The sequence below is a fragment of the Lathamus discolor genome, chromosome 4 (assembly GCF_037157495.1).
Source record: "Lathamus discolor isolate bLatDis1 chromosome 4, bLatDis1.hap1, whole genome shotgun sequence".
Classification (NCBI taxonomy): domain Eukaryota; kingdom Metazoa; phylum Chordata; class Aves; order Psittaciformes; family Psittacidae; genus Lathamus; species Lathamus discolor.
This window is the reverse complement of record NC_088887.1, coordinates 3,197,000-3,214,046: the sequence shown is the minus strand read 5'-3', so window position 1 is coordinate 3,214,046 and position 17,047 is coordinate 3,197,000. Positions and strand designations below refer to the sequence as shown.

Below are 17,047 nucleotides of genomic sequence, written 5' to 3'. Positions count from 1 at the left end.
GTAAAAAGGCAAGCAGGCATAACAGATGTAGTAGGAAAGTTTAAAGATCACATAAGAATGTTTTAATCTTGTATTTTAAACTTGAGCTACACCTCAAAGTAGTTGAGTCATTTTGGCAATAAGCATTGATTATCTGCTAAGCTGCTTCACCAGAAATAAAGTATTTACCATATACAATACATGTCCCCATTTTGAAGCTGAGGGACTAGGAACGATTCACATAGCTGTAAGGCTAAGGTAGTCTTCCCTTCTTTTTCAGTGTTGCAGATGATCTCAATTCCACTCTTGCAATCAGTCCTCAACAAGTGCTATACAATTAAAATAAAATCGATTTAGATAAATTTGCTAACATGAAATAAAACCCTATCAGACCCTGCTATATTTAAGAAGCTACTGAAAACTTCAGGAATTGCTACTGACATTGGATTTCTTTGGAATAGCTTTTGTGTAGGTCTGTAAATTGAGATTTGGGAAATATATAGAGTTCTTTCATATTTCTTAGAGCAATGACAATCAGAATAATTGGCCAAGAAATTAAAAGACTACACAAAAGCACTTACTTTGCATGACTTAGCTTGTTCTCAAAACAAGTTTAAGAAAAGCAAGTGTTATCTAGTGCTATCAGTGGTAAAGTAGGGCCACATTCAGCTAGAGTGTCATTTTACATAGGGGGACACCATTAAAAAACCTTAAGGCTACTCAAAATCTGTAAGGCACAGAACACTGGACTGACATCAGTTAGGCTAAAGTGCTTTTACTAAAATAATAGTCAATAGTAAAATAGTCAATACACTGAAGTTACAAAATATTAATGACTCGAGTTATTTAGGGAACATATCTGCAAGTAAACTTGACCAAAAATTGAATCTAGGTCAACAAGATTTGTAGGCACTTAACATTTAACTTTTCAAAGCTTAAGCAAGCACTAAGTTAAGCAACAGCAGTGTAGTTGCCTGATTTTATGACATTTGGTTCTACAAAAACAGAGTTCCATATGCTCCTCTTCACAACTTGTATACAGTAAGTATTTAATTAAACAAAATGTATACTGACAAACAATACCTCCTGGAATAGCTGATCTTCTAATGGTGACATATAAAGACAGGTGAAAAGAGCTTGATGGAAATACAGATCTTTACTGATATCTGGATGATTTATGCAAGATTTGATAAGAGCCATTGCCTCAGGGATGCGTTCACAGGCAATAAGGTATCTGGCACGCAGTTCAAAGAACAGTGGATTTTCAGAGCTTAAATATTTGTTAACTGTACAGAAAAGAAAGATTTAAAGGCAATTAGAATATGAAGTCCAAACAACAAATATATTTAAATGTAATGTTGTTTTCAATAGTGCAATGTCAACAAATCATATATATAAAAAAGGCTCTGCTAAAGAAGATAGCAAATATTCAAATACAATCAAGAATCTGTCCTTCTGCTTGGAAACAGAAATAGTTATTTTTCTTACATCCGTAATCTAATTCAGTATTTTATTTCTAACAGATTAACACAAGGCGCTGCAAAGGATTAGTAAAATATACACTACATAGAAGCAGATATGAACATTTTTGAGAGAGAAAATTCCCTCCTTTCTCAACACTCGTATCTGGGTAATTGTCAGAAGCACAGGACTGACATCACTTCCAAGGCCAGAATTACAGATATTTAAAACAACTCAGTACAGTCATTACCCACTAAAACGGAGGAGCTCGGAGTGATCAGAAAATTGACTACAATTCACATGCTGTTGCTTTAAGTAGTTTCGAACACTTGGATTTTGCTGGTGAAGTGGACAATATACTTTTTCTTCTTCTGAAACTGCTACTGGGCACAGTTCTTACATCTAAATCCCTAAAAACGTTCAAATTCTAACCCCTGATTTCTGGAAATCTGTTTTTCAGATCTAAAAGCTAATCCTAAAGTTAACATTTGAATGAGAATGTACTGAGATACGCAAAATACTTAGAACATTTTAGTAATTGGGAAACTATGAAATACATAAAAGACATGCTTGAGATCTTTTATAGCTCATAGAAATTCTAGTATACCTTAAGATTAAAATATCATTCAAGACTACAAAATATATATATTTTATACTATAAAATGCTGCTTTTATTTCGAGAATTGTTTGCATCTTGTCAAGTAAATGCACGCACTGAGGTGTTAACAGTGTGTTAACATTAACGTATTGGACGATATGGGCTGATCTTCCTCTTACATTCTCAACAGCTACCTTAAGAATCCCATCATTTCTAGTGCATTCCCTGTAGTACTGAGCAGTGTTTCATATTAAATAAGAAAAAAGAAAAGAGACTGTCAATTTAGAGTCAACAAAGGCTGAAGTTTAGACCTTAGAGGGAACATGTACTAAGAAAGTTACAAGCAACTTAAAAGTGACATTAATAGGATTTAACAAAAAAGTGGTTACTGAAAACCACTGTCTGAGCAGCCAAGTGATTCTTCCCCCCACAAAAAAAAAAAAGAGCATGTGTATTACAAGAGTTAAAGTTTGTTTAATAAGGATGCCTCGTTTAAAAGACATTTCTTGTGCTCAGAAAAAGGATTTCTCCAAGATCTTTGTTTTTACGAACTTAATGGCATTATATGCTAATGAACACTTAAGGAGTATTATTCAGGGTGAGATAAGGTTTCTTAACAGATGTACCATAGAGTCCACCATAAGAGAGCATCTCATGCCCACTATCCATTAGCACTTCCAGGGATAAATTTAGTAAAGATGACTGGAAGAAAAGCCAGCGTCTAACAGCAGTCATTAACTGCAAGAAAAAGTGATTATATGGCAGTATCCTTTATGCCAAGTAGAGGCCTCTCCTTTTGAGTTAACTTTAAAAGGATAATAAACCCCATCACCGGTTTCAAATGCAAACATTACCAAACAGATCACTGAATATTCACACTGAAAAATCACGCTGGAAATACTTGGCTTTCATATGTGCTTAGCTTCATATGTTTAGAAAATGCTGCAGATCTAACAACTGGTTGCATCATCCTTATCACTCGAGGGAAGACTGCAGACCACAGTATAAGTGAGACCTCTCTTGTACGTAGGAAGGGGGACCCCAGAAACTACAGGCTTATCAGCCTGACCTCAGTGCTGGGGAACATCACAGAGCAGATCATCCTAAGTGAGATGATAAAGCATGTGAGGGAAAAGAAGGGATCAGGACCAGTCGACACGGGTTCATGAAGGGCAGGTCCTGCATGAGCAATCTAACCTCTTTCAATGACAAGGTGACCTGCCTGGTTGATGAGGGAAAGGCTGTAGAAATTGTCTATTAGGACTTCAGTAAAGCATTTGACACTGTTTCCGACAGCATTCTCCTGGAGAATTTGGCTGGGTTGGAAACTGTCTGGATGGCAGAGCCCAAAGAGCGATAGTAAATGGTGTCACATCTAGCCGGTGTTCGGTCACTGTCCCTCCGGGCTTGGTGTTAGGGCCAGTGTTGTTTAATATCTTCACTGATGACCTGAATGAGGGGATTGAGTGCACCCTCAGTAAATTTGCAGACAAAACCCAGCTGGCTGGGAGTGTTGATCTGCTGAAGGATAGAAAGGCTCTGGACAGGCTGGATCGATGTGCTGTGGCCAGTGGTATGAGATTCAACAAGGTAAAGTGCCAGGTCCTGGACCTGGGCCACAACAACCCTACGCAATGCTACAGGCTTGGGGAAGAGTGGCTGGAAAGCTGCTCAGCAGAAAAGGACCCGGGGGTGCTGACTGACAGCTGCTGAACATGAGCCAGCTTTTGCCCAGGCAGCCAAGGCCAGCGGCATCCTGGCCTGTATCAGCAATAGTGTGGCCAGCAGGGCCAGGACAGCGATCATCCCCCTGTACTCAGCACTGGTGAGACTGTACCTTGAATCCTGTGTTCAGTTCTGCGCCCCTCACTACCAGAGAGATATTGAGGTGCTGGAGTGGGTCCAGAAAACAGCAATAAAACTGGTGCAGGGCCTGGAGCACAGTGTGATGGGGAATGGCTGAGGGACCTGGGGGGGTGTAGTTTGGAGAAGAGAAAGCTCAGGGGGACCTTACCGCTCTCTACAACTACCTGAAAGGAGGACAGAGTAAGGAGGTGGCTGGTGTCTTCTCCCAAGTAGGAAGTGAAAGGACAAGAGAAAAAGGCCTCAAGCTGCGAGGTCTAGACTGGATATTTGGAAAAATTTCTTCTCCGAAAGGATGCTCAGACACTGGAACAGGCTGCCCAGGGAAGCGGTGGAATCACCATGCCTGCAAGTGTTCACAAAACATGTAGATGAGGCCCTTAGTGACATGGTTTAGTGGTGAACTTGGAGGTCTTGGGGTAAAGGTTGGATTTTATTATCTTAAAGGCCTTTTCTAATCTAATTGATTCTATGATTCTAAGCTAACTTGTTAAATCATTCCCACTTTCTGTGTGGGGAACTCTGAAGTCAGTATGCCCCTCTGCTTTTTAAGTGAGAATCCTACTTCTAGCAACACGATCTCCCAGAGAAGGTGTCTCCTACACCCTCCAACGCTGTTTTTGAAGAGATTGCAAGTTCCAGCTACACCACTGGCAGGATTGTGCTCCCTCCCCATCGTGGAATGCTCTCTTTTCCCAAGCATGTATCTAGAAGAACATATAGCTCTTCTAACCCCCCAAGCAGAAGACAACTGCTAACTATAGCGGCATTTAGCCAAGTATGTGATACATACAAAACAGCTTGGGGAAAGTAACTGCTATTCCTGTCCAGCATGTGTGGTGCTTTGCTTTAAAGCAATAGATGCCAACCATCAGCTTAGAAGCTAATTAGCTGCTTACACCTGAGTGTACCTCTGTCTACAGTATTCCCTTCTAGATGCTCACAGCAAGCCACTTTATTCTCCCTAATCTATTAAGTTTATTGCTGCTATATTTCAAGTCTGCTATTGTTTTTAAACCCAAAGACTGCCTTCCTTTCCAGCATGCAACATCTCCAAGCATACAACTCATGTAAAAACAGACCCAGGGAGGTTTGTCTTGGCCTAAGCTTCTCTGTGTAATTAATGAATCAAAGACAGGATTATGCAGTTCATACAGTATGTATTTATCAAACTGCCTTTTGCAAGTAATGGTTTGTGATTCAGCAATAATATGCAGTTTTCCCCATTTAAAATACTGATCCCTAAGGGAACTATATGGCCAGGTTTCAAAATATACACCAATACTGCTAGCCTAATAAGCAGCACAGAAGGTTTGCTTTGTGTAAGACTTCAGAGGAATCAGATTTTAGACGAAGTGAGACAAGAAAGGAAGAGCTTCCAAAAGATATTATCTAAAATGTTTGTCATCACAGCTAAGATATGTCAAGGGGGTATGTGGGGATATTAGAAGATAAAAGGAGGAAAAATACCTCAGCAGAGGGGAAGGAGATGTGGCCTGCAACAAAAGGAAACAAACTAATCATCTAGTGACAACAGGCAGTGTCATTCCTACTCTGCCAGGTTAAAACTAAGTGAAAATCCTCAAACTGTTACCCATCATACAGAGGCATCATGACGATCAAAGGAATCATTATTGCAAAGGACTAAAACAATTTCTGCTGGAGAGATGGAGATTGAGACCTAACTTCAGATCATAACTACCAAAAACTTTAGAGTGTCATATGATATAGAACAAGCCAAGGATAGTCTTTGTTTTCATTTTGGTTTTGTAGGTATTTGACCAGAAGTTTATTAGACCTATATATCACATGTAAACTATTTTGCTCAAGCACTTGCTCCATGACAGAAACAAAGACTACACACTTCATCATGTTCATGTTGCTAGCACAATACTTTTCCTGGTTGAGAAGGCAGCTTGCTCAGCTGCTGTGACTTTATAGTCCTCTTCCTCACTCTACAGAATGAACGCATTGTCATAAGCACACAAATGAATTAGCATTTTTTATCACTATCAAATAGATAGTCCTCTGTGAACACTGCTACCAAATATGTTGCTTAAGATGTCAGTGAAGACTTCACTGTAGACTGGATATTTTTCCCCTTGTGAACTTCCATTAACATTCCAGTAATTTTGTTTTCTACACGCTGCCTCTTCCTCCGACTCCCGACTCTAGGAATTACATATACATAAAAACAAAGCAGCTATCAGGTGTAGTCCCAGGCATCATTCTAAACACAACCAAGCCACAAGAACAAGTATTAACAATTTAAAAGAAAGATTAAATGAGCCCAAGGACCACGAATACAGGAATAGACATGAGGTCCTCCCTTGATCATGCTATTTTAGTAGCCTAACTGAGGTCAAGTCACTCTCCATGCTCTTTCAGTTTAGCTATATTTGGTAAACTCATTTCGTAAGTAATTGCTCAGTAGCCTCCTCTACACTGTAAAAGTAGACTTAAATTACTAGCAAAGAAATTAGTTTTCTTTCAAATAATAAAGTGACCTGTACATTTTACTATAGAAAAAAAGTTATGTGCAATGCCAGCTGACAACACCTGACCCTAATATCATAAAAGCATAATTCAACCCATTTTCTGTGCTCTAAAAAAAAAGTAACATGGTATATGAAGTACCTAATTCCTGTGACACAGGCTTTGCTTTAAGAATTGCTTGTAATACAGGATCCTCCCATGGTCCACCATCTCGGATGATTCGAGTTACTAGTTCCAGGTTCATATTTCGGTATCTACTGAGAAGGTTCTGACATTCCTACATGTAAAAAGAAAAATCGTTAGGAAGGAGAAAAAAAAAACAAGAAGTTGTTTAAAAATAAAGTTAGGTTATCCAAAAGATACAAGAAAATCCAAGCATGTTTTAGTATTTCCTCAGTCAACAATTCAAGCCACAAAATCTTTCATTGACCAGGCCTACACAAAGCCCTAAAGCAATGACTTATATTCTCTAAAAACACTAATATAGAACTGTAGAAGCCAGAATGCAAGAGACTTCCATTTGCATAACAATGCAAAACTGCCTTTCCTTGAATGGGAGGTATTACTGGCATACGCTGTCGAAGTCTTCACCTCATGCTAGCCTGCACGGATTTAGACATGTTGCCGCTGGATTTGTGATCCAGTGATGGTGTCTGAATTCTACGAGGGAAAAACCAAATTAAGCCATGTGAGTCACCAGCCCTCAAGCAACCACTTTTCTCCAAATCTCTACGTAATAGAAATTATGCCTGCCTAAAATAATCCAACATGTTTTAGCCATCACTGATTTTCATATATGCCAAGTTTTCCCCATCCCTCCACGCACCTTACATTTGCTGGTAAAAGTGTCAGCTTGAATGTTAATCAACAGTAGAATTTTAATCACAAAAGCTATCTAATTTTAAAACAAAAATAAAATGCAGCTGAAGAATGGCTTCTATGCCCATACAATGAACTTCACACAGGCTTTTTTACATAAATTCTTTTAGCTTCAGCCCAGTTTATCTTTTTGTATTCAGGTGAGTAGGTTTGAAGGTAAGGAATGGGTAAGTAACTGAATTGGTTTGATTACGCAACTGATTCAGAAATTCTTATACAGAAAACTGTGTAAACATCTATTTTAATACATTCACTGCTGAAGAGTCAAGGCAATTGAGACTTGTAAGACAAAAGCACAGAGGAGAAAGAGTTACACATCACCCTTTTGGCTTATGTCTCTCTCGTTCATGAGAAAGTTTTTGAGAAGTAAGTGCTTATTGTAGCCCTGCCAAAATGTCCCATTACTCTTACGCAAGAGACCCTACTCATTCCTGAGGCTGCTAAGCCAATTCCTTGACCCCATTCTTCCACCACTTCTAATCCAGCATACAATGGCTCCTGGTTTGATAATTAAGGTAAGTAGTGCTGGCACATTAATTTGTAGCAGCGGTTAACAAACAGGTACCAACATAAAAATAACAAAGGGATAGCTATTTCTTAAACCGCAGTTCCATGATCAGTATAAACAAATGGAAGAATCCTGTTGTTCATCTTTTCTTTCCCTACAACAAAACTTCCTCTCACAGTGGCACAAAGTGTTTGCGTTCCCATGCAGGGAACTGAACTCTCAGAATCGGTTCAGGTAAAAGAAAACGTTCTCAAACAATTTATCTGGCAAAAAAAGTGCAATTCTTTAAATCCAGGCTCATTTACCTTACGTAGTTTATATAGCCATAAAAAACATTGTCCCAGTCCAGCCAAGAGAAAAGCAGTTTCAAACAATGCAAGTTTATGCTGACCTGAAGAATTCATTAAATTTAACTGTTTAAAACCACAAAGGGAAACTTGAAGTTTCATGTCACTAACTGGTGTGCACACTGGATTGCATTAAGCTGTAATGAGCATAAACAAGCAAAGATTCCCTCTTTTGGATGGGAAACACCCAAAATCTGTCTTAAACAAGAATGTTATTACAAAGAGAAGTACATTTTACTTTGTCCAAATAGATTCAAGCAGCAATACTGACAATAAATATAAGAATAAATGGCTTTCCCTTCAAATACCCTTCCCTCTTTTTCGGAGGGGTACGAATGAAAGGAAACCAGCTACCTTCCTTCACCATAATGGCATGTTTCCTCCAGGTTATATATCCACAAAAGCTATCTTTACATGCATAAAACAATATTAAAGGTTTACATGAAAATAGGCAACATTACCTGGATTGAACCTAAAATATCTTTCAAAGGATCTTCATAGAACTCATCCTTTCCAAAGAACAGCAGCAATTCAAAAAAACTCCTAAAAAACAGAAGTAGTGACAAGTCAGACTAAAAATGATCATTCGAAAAATGAAACTACTGTAAGTCTATTACTTTTCACAGCACTAAAACCAAAATTAGGACTTGAATAAGTTCTAGACCTGTGACCATGCCAGAGTCACTCTAAAACACTTGGCTAATGCCCACACTCTCTAAATCAACTCATATTTCAAGAACTTTATGTTGGTCTGATATTTTGTGCTGGATTTTGGCAGTTGAGACTTCCCCCCACACACCTCAAATGCATTGTCCATCAGGCATCAAGTTGCAAATACAATACAACAGTTTATATTTAAGCACAGCTTAAAACCCCTTCTGCCACACCTTGTTCATAAATTCAGGACATTTAGACTTATGGTACCTGCCTGATCTTCTCCCTCAAGAGCTCTTATGTGCTCCATACTGCTGCTCCCCATTCACCATTCCAAAAGTGAACGCTCCTGAAAAGCCCAAGCAGTTGTCACATATGCAGCAATTTTGAGAAAGAAAGAAAGAGGACTACTGTAGAATGTCTACAGGCCATAGTTAATATGGAGTTACATTCCAGGAATAGTAACTTCATGTGAATGCTGATTCCCAAGAATTCATATTTTCAATTGCGATAAGCACTTTCCACTAACACATGCTATTCCATTTCAGCCTGTCTTGACAAAATGCCCACTGAAGTCTCTCTGTGAAGATGCAGGTTTAAAGGTGCTCTTTATTTAATATTTCCAAATAAAAGCTTTTTGCCATTAATTTCATATTTCCAAAAGCAGCTTTTGAAGATGACTTTCAAAGAGAGAGCTTTTGTTGCAATAAGCAAATCGAACTACGTTCATCATCCATCTTCTGTATGGCATTCGAATGAACTGATAAATCTTCAGTGTTACCACCACCAAGTTCTTAAGCAAGTAAGGTCTATGTGCAGCAACATGAATTCCCAAGTGTTGCCTCAAAACTAGTAGCAGATCAAGCAGAAGGCAGGACTGATCCTTTCAACAGCAGCCTAGATGCAAACCGACCTGTGGCCTTAATGTTTGAGCTTCTTAAAATATGTATCTAGGTACTTAATTTAGGTATTACTTTTAATAAAGTGACTGACACAAACAATCCTGATGGCAGAATCAGAGAGGCTGGTTGGTAAAAAACAGTTTTCCAAAGCTCAAAACAATTTAGATCTTCACTTGCGAAACATACTTCCAGGTAATACTTACAACTCAGTCAATTCAGTCAAAAACTAGATAGTTGGATCTCATGGATCTGCAGATGGCTCCAGTGCACCTATTGTGATTCTAAGAAATTTAACTTTTATTGGGAAATGGTAACAATCAAGTGCTGCACTAAATCTGCAATTGCTGGTTGTGAAAGTCATGAGCAGCAGGCAATAACTAAGCAACCCTCAGAGGGAAAGGTAGTACTGAAAGAATGCCAAAAGAAATACTGCGCATCTAGGGCATTATAGAAACAGGACTGAACAGCAAAGGCTTTGGTCTCAGAACAGAAAACAGGCATAATTTTCTTTAAGATTCCTCTAGACATTTTTTTCCCAAATGAAGAGGGAGAATTATGAGCAGAGGGGGAGAAGGTGAAAGATGACTCCTGAAAGAGATTCCAGCACTCTTCCAACCTCAAGTTTTTGAGTCAAGATCCTGCTGACGGCTATTTCTTTACTGACTAAAGCATTTAATCTTCTATTCCAAAAGCTTTTAAAACAAAAGGCAGATTTTCATGAACAGCTGGACAAGGAATTCTTACAAAACAATTGAATTCACTGCAGTTAGCCGTGAATAAGTAAAATCTAAATATATTTGAAGATAACACCCAGAGCATTCCTAAAGAACAAAATGTTTCATTTTTAATAAAGCTAATTCAGAAGAAGTTAAAGAGCAGACTGAAGGCAATTTTTCCTCTCAACAACATTCTCAGAAATACTGTGCATTAAACAATCTTAACATCCACATGAACAAAAGGAGGTTTTGTATGGGAATAATGCAAATGTATAATGAAATTAGGTTTCCTTTAGATAATGCTGCAGTAATTTTTTTCCTAACCCGTGATAAACTGCCTAAAACAGACCTAGAAAATTAAAGATACAAATCCACTATGCTCAATGATGGGATTTTTCTCCAGATTAGGTCCTTGACTCTCAACTCAAATATGGACTGAAAAAACAGCAAGTATCCAAATACGCACTTGGTTCTGAAAAACATTATCTCATTTCATGTTGATAAACAAAGTTTTGTAGCACACTTGACTCTCAGGAAAGGTCACACATGAGTTATGTCATGATCTGGAAAGCAGCCAGACTGGAACTTAAGACAAAACTAGTTATAGCAAGTGATGCATGTATCCTTTTTTATTTGCTTTGACTGATTAAAGAGAATAGAACCTTGCAAAAGACAAATGATCTGGGAATTAATAGTGAACAAGTGTAAACTACAGTCTTCTTCCCTGTCAATGTACCTGTTCCACACTTTTATCAGCCTAATAAAGGAAGCTATCAAAATATTTCCATTTCCTTATGACCAGTCTCCAAGTTAAAATTACTACAGCCAATTGCAGCTCGGCCCAGCTATCTTAAAATAGTCTGCAGCACTGCACATTCATATTTGCATCCATCCATTCATAATGATGGTGCTTATAGAGTTATCACATTGCTATTTTGATATTATGGGCATCAGAAGATTGCCCAAGAATTGTGCATGTTGGCACAATTATGAAAACCCCTGACATTAATTGTTCTGAACCAACATGCTGCCTCATTTGAGGTGAAGCAAGGCTACTGAGTACTGGAAGTGCAACAGTCACTGCTGCTAATAGCTTATTGTCTGGTTACCAAGGAAATTTTACTCAAGTATGACAAAGCAGACAGGCAGATTTCTGCTGTCCAAGAACTAAGGCTTAATATACATCAAATTTTCAGAAGTCATTTGAGTTAAGGATTCCCAGGCAACTGCAACTACTAAGCCCCAGGATTCTTTCATGGTATCCCATGCAAAACTATGCCAGTCAACCAAAGTCAGAAGACAAAATAAGCTGGCATTCCAGAATGGAAGAAAATCTTAGTGAGTAAACCCAGCTCTACAAACCAAGACAGGAAAGGGTGACAGGAATTCAGTCACCAATTCACTTGTAGATTATCAGGAAGTAACCACCCCATATGCAACAAATGCTTGAATTTCTACTATTTTTCCCTTCCAACCATTGCTATTTATAAGTATATAAAAGCATAGCTTGAACTTCATAGGATTTCCTTCAAAAAAATAGCAGTGAAGAAAAAAGAGAGGTCACCATGTTTTGATCCAACTGCTAGTCATTCTCTGACATCTGAGCTGGTTTTATAATTGTGGTCTATGAATCCATAAATAGTCCCACATCAAATAGTTTCACACACATAAACAACCAGTAAATCTCTTCAGTGAAGTTTCACCAACACTTAAAGACAACATATACACTGTAAGTGAACAGAATAAAGCCTTTACTCCTACATAATCAGTAGTAATATCTCAAGAACAGTGGAAAGAATAAGCAATGCACTCCTCTTGACCAAGTAAAGTAAGAGAGTAAGACTAGGAGACCATTCACTTCTGATGACTCTATGAGATGACAGCAAGACATTCCCACACAAAAGGCTGAACTGAGATACAGAGCTGTATTTGAAACCACCGCTCAACAAGAAAGCAATTTAACCAGCTGGACAAATACATCTGATTTGCTCAAACCAAACTCAAAATACACAGCTAGCTTTCAGGCTTTTGTCCCCATCTGCTGAGAGAAGACGCATCTCTGCTAAGTATATCTAACTTGCCTAAAGATTTCTTTTGCTTCCATTCAACGGTGAGGTTTTGAAACCTGAAAAGTGGGTTTTTAGAGCAAGGAAAAAATGGGGCGTTAACTGATGCAATCATCATTACCCTGACGCTTTCAGCCTTCATGTGGGAAAACCACCAATGCATTAAGAAAACTGAGATTATAGCAAGATTTATGACCTAATATTCTGCAGTTTTTCAAGCTGAATATGACTTTTGGTCAGTGAACTGCATAACAAGTCATTCCCACAGGCATTTTGATGACTCAGATATAAACATCCATTTTAAAATGGATTCATTTCTTAAACACTACAAGAAATTTACTTTAACAAGTACTTAGCTTATTAAATCACTAGAGGTAGAACAGTAAAACCTTCCGATAAATTTACAGTTACGTACTGTCAAAAAGACTGGCCTTCAAATACGCCAAACTAAGATTCTCCCCAAGAGAAGTCTGTATTGTGATCACTTATTCCTTTACATTATTCATTTTGTCAGAAAACCCTTATAACACAACACTGTAATGCCTAACATGAATATTTAACAAGGACACCAAAAAGACTATATTTTAGTGTTTGTATCTTCAGTTAGCAATTCTGGGTTCCGTGTAGCTACATCACCTGCAAAACTGCTTTTGAACTCTGAGGTTCTCTGAGACTCTATTGCTATTATAAAAGTAATGCAATCTATATTGTAAATGAAATAATACTAATTGAAAAAAATCATATACTTACAAAGCTAGGCTACTCAATACGTATTGTACGTGCTCACATTCAGCTGGGAATGATACACAGGCAGATGTGAAACAACAGAGCGCCGTCTGAAGCACCTGAAGCTGAGGCAAAGGAACCTGCCATCTTCCAGCATAGTCTTCAACAACCTAATGACAAAAACACTGAAATATATATCACGATGTAAAACATTGCCTTTAGTCAGAAATAAGTAATTAATACTGTACCTGCTTTATCTCCCCTCCTTCCCCCTCAGAAGCAGGGTTTGTAACCAAAAACCCTGACCATCTTGTGTTACCAAACTGAAAAAATAAATAGAAACTTTATGACCTACATTATAAAAGACATAGCATAAAGGACCTACAATTATTCTTTTCAGAGGGTAAGGCATGAAATACTTTCTTCTTACACAGTAGATAGTACACTCTTCATTTAAACACAGTGGATAGCATACTGTGCATTTAAACACAGTAGATGGGACACTCTGCATTTAAACACAAGGTTTTATTTTCCAAGAAGTTACAAATTAGAGAGTCTGTAACAATATCCAGACATTCCATTCTAAAACCTTCCAAGAGGGGAAAAACTAGCCTGTGCTCTTCTGGCCTAGACGTCAGCAGAGAAAGGCACAAACATACCAGTCACCCTCTATCTGTTCAAGTAAGTCAGTTCGGTCTTTTTCATCCATACAATGGAAGTAAGGATAGTCATGTCCTGATCTACAGTTAACAAAACTGCATCACTGTTTACAGGGAAACATAAAGGTGAAACATAGGTGTTTTAATGGAGAAAATGGAGAAAAATCCTTGCCCAGTTATCTAGTCCATTTTTTTTTTGTATTAATAAACACAAATTCCTGGCACTGCCTATGCCCACACTGGGATGCTCAGTACCCCAGCTCCACCTGGCATTTCTACATGTGTATCCCTACACCAAAATCCTCTGAAAGGCCCAGTCTATTTAAAGCTCTCCATACATAAAACATGCAGCACAGAGTTCAGCACAAAGCACAGCAATAAAACAGATGCCTGCAAAGGCACCCACCAATTCTGTGACAGACCACTCATTACATACCAGTCCTCCTGCAAGTATAATGCCTTTGGGTAATCTCCTTTAATCACCAGCTAAGACGTAACTCATGCAGCACTCTAAGCAGAGACTGAAAACTTTATTTCTTCCACACTCACTCTTGGTACACAGCTTATCCAACTGCACTACTGTCAGGCCCCTTTTGCTCACTCACTCTTGCCTTATTCTTTCATCATAACGGCACAGCTTCAATATAAGCAGAAGAGTGGACTAGCTGCACTTCAGGGTGTAAGGCACTGCTCTCCACCTGAGGAAGCCTAACCTAGATCTTTTACATCCCAAGAAAGTACAAAGCAGATGAGGAAACAGTGCCAACAGCTGTGTATAAAGAGAAAGGTAAAGCACTCCATAGCATATGGAAGAGGCAAATAACTGGCTTCAAGAAAGCTATTAAGTGCCAATCCTGGCCACTTATCTCAAGGGCTGTTCTGAGCTGTTAACACTCTGCTTTATCTTATTGCTCTCCTTAGAGTTAGCCTGCTTGCTTGGCTATTGGGATGAGCATCAAGGTGATTTTTCATTAAAACATCTTCCATAATAACAGTCTTACTCTTGGGTAGTAATTGTCACTTTGAAGGCCATCATATTACATGTTTTGCTTGTTTTGTTCCCAAAGTACCACTGCACACTTGTCTAAGCTGAGTTTCAGTGCCCATTCCCATAAATCCTTTCTACAATTCTTTACAGTGAGTACTTTATGCTACCATCATCACAAAATATTGCCTCACTGCTTGAAATCTCTTATGAGATTTAGTCCAGCAAAGCATGGACTAAATCAAACATCAGATCTACCCCTCTTCAGGATTTCTTTTTGACTCAAGTCTGTGAATCCCACTTGTCTCATTTTCCAGGAAGCAAATGAAGAGCTTGTTAAGTCAGGTTAAGTGGCCTACATTTTTAATTCTGCATGCCTAAAAGAAGGCAGAGGTGCTGAATGCCTTCTTTGCCTCTGTCTTTACTCCTGCAGACTCTCCCCGAGGGCCCCGGATTTCTATAGCCGCAGAAGGAGTCAGGACAAAGGAGGAGTTTGCTTTGGTAGATGAGGATTGGGTTAGGGATCAGCTATGCAATCTGGACATCTGTAAATCGATGGGTCCGGATGGAATGCACCCACGGGTGCTGAGGGAGCTGGCGGAGGTCATTGCTAGGCCACTTTCCATCATCTTTGGTAAGTCGTGGGAAACGGGCGAGGTGCCTGAGGATTGGCGGATGGCAAAGGTCACACCAGTCTATAAGAAGGGCAAGAAGGAGGACCCGGGTAATTATAGACCGGTCAGCCTTACCTCCATCCCTGGAAAGGTGATGGAACAACTTATTCTTGACTCCATCACTAGGCATATCAAGGATGAGGGGGTCATTAAGAACAGCCAACATGGTTTTATGAGGGGGAAGTCATGTATGACCAACCTTATAGCCTTCTATGAGGAAGTGACTAGGTGGAGGGATGATGGTAGAGCGGTAGATGTAGTTTTTCTTGATTTCAGTAAGGCATTTGATACTGTCTCCCACAGCATCCTCATAGATAAGCTAAGGAAGTGTGGGCTTGACGATCAAGTAGTGAGGTGGATCGAGAACTGGTTGAAAGGAAGAAGGCAGAGAGTTGTGGTCAATGGCGCAGAATCTAGCTGGAGGTCTGTGACTAGTGGAGTTCCTCAGGGGTCGGTGCTGGGACCGGTGCTGTTTAATATTTTCATCAATGACCTGGATGAGGGAACTGAGTGCACCCTCAGCAAGTTTGCTGATGACACAAAACTGGGAGGAGTGGCTGACACACCAGAGGACTGTGCTGCCATTCAGCGAGACCTGGACAGGCTGGAGAGTTGGGCGGGGAGAAACTTGATGAAATTTAACAAGGGCAAGTGTAGAGTCTTGCATCTGGGGAAGAACAACCCCATGTACCAGTACAGGTTGGGGGTTGACCTGCTGGAAAGTAGTGAAGGGGAAAGGGACCTGGGGGTCCTGGTGGATAGGAGGATGACCATGAGCCAGCAATGTGCTCTTGTGGCCAAGAAGGCAAATGGCATCTTAGGGTGCATTAGAAAGGGAGTGGTTAGTAGGTCAAGAGAGGTTCTCCTCCCCCTCTACTCAGCCTTGGTGAGGCCGCATCTGGAATATTGTGTCCAGTTCTGGGCCCCTCAATTCAAGAAGGACAGGGAATTGCTTGAAGGAGTCCAGCGCAGAGCCACAAAGATGATTAAGGGAGTGGAACATCTCCCTTATGAGGAGAGGCTGAGGGAGCTGGGTCTCTTTAGCTTGGAGAAGAGGAGACTGAGGGGTGACCTCATCAATGTTTACAAATATGTAAAGGGTAGGTGTCAGGATGATGGAGCTAGGCTTTTTTCAGTGATATCCAGTGATAGGACAAGGGGCAATGGGTGTAAACTGGAGCATAGGAAGTTCCACGTTAACATCAGGAAGAACTTCTTTACTGTAAGAGTGACAGAGCACTGGAACAGGTTGCCCAGGGGGGTTGTGGAGTCTCCTACACTGGAGATATTCAAGGCCCGCCTGGACAAGTTCCTGTGTGATGTACTGTAGGTTACCCTGCTCTTGCAGGGGGGTTGGACTAGATGATCTTTTTAGGTCCCTTCCAACCCTTGGGATTCTGTGATTCTGTGGGATTCTGTGATTCTGTTTTTGGCTCTGCAACAGGAACAGGCCAGTGTCCCATTTCTGACAGTTTGGCTACAGCCACTCCAGAGCAAAGCAGCTACTGATAACAGGACCAGGAGCTTTGTCTCC

The 17,047-nt window shown here is 39.7% G+C and overlaps 1 protein-coding gene across 2 annotated transcripts in view; it reads right to left on the bottom strand.

Moving 5' to 3' along the window:
* The window catches only part of ZNF654 (zinc finger protein 654), a 37,086-nt gene that overhangs the window by 10,087 nt on the left and 9,952 nt on the right, over positions 1 to 17,047 (bottom strand). For both annotated transcript variants that reach the window (XM_065676017.1, XM_065676018.1), the window contains exons 2-6: positions 13,220 to 13,365; positions 8,593 to 8,674; positions 6,539 to 6,674; positions 1,063 to 1,265; positions 169 to 308 (exon numbers count right to left, since the gene is read on the bottom strand). In XM_065676017.1, coding sequence (XP_065532089.1) covers positions 169 to 308; positions 1,063 to 1,265; positions 6,539 to 6,674; positions 8,593 to 8,674; positions 13,220 to 13,365 — 707 coding nt within the window. The remainder of the gene's footprint in view (positions 1 to 168; positions 309 to 1,062; positions 1,266 to 6,538; positions 6,675 to 8,592; positions 8,675 to 13,219; positions 13,366 to 17,047) is intronic.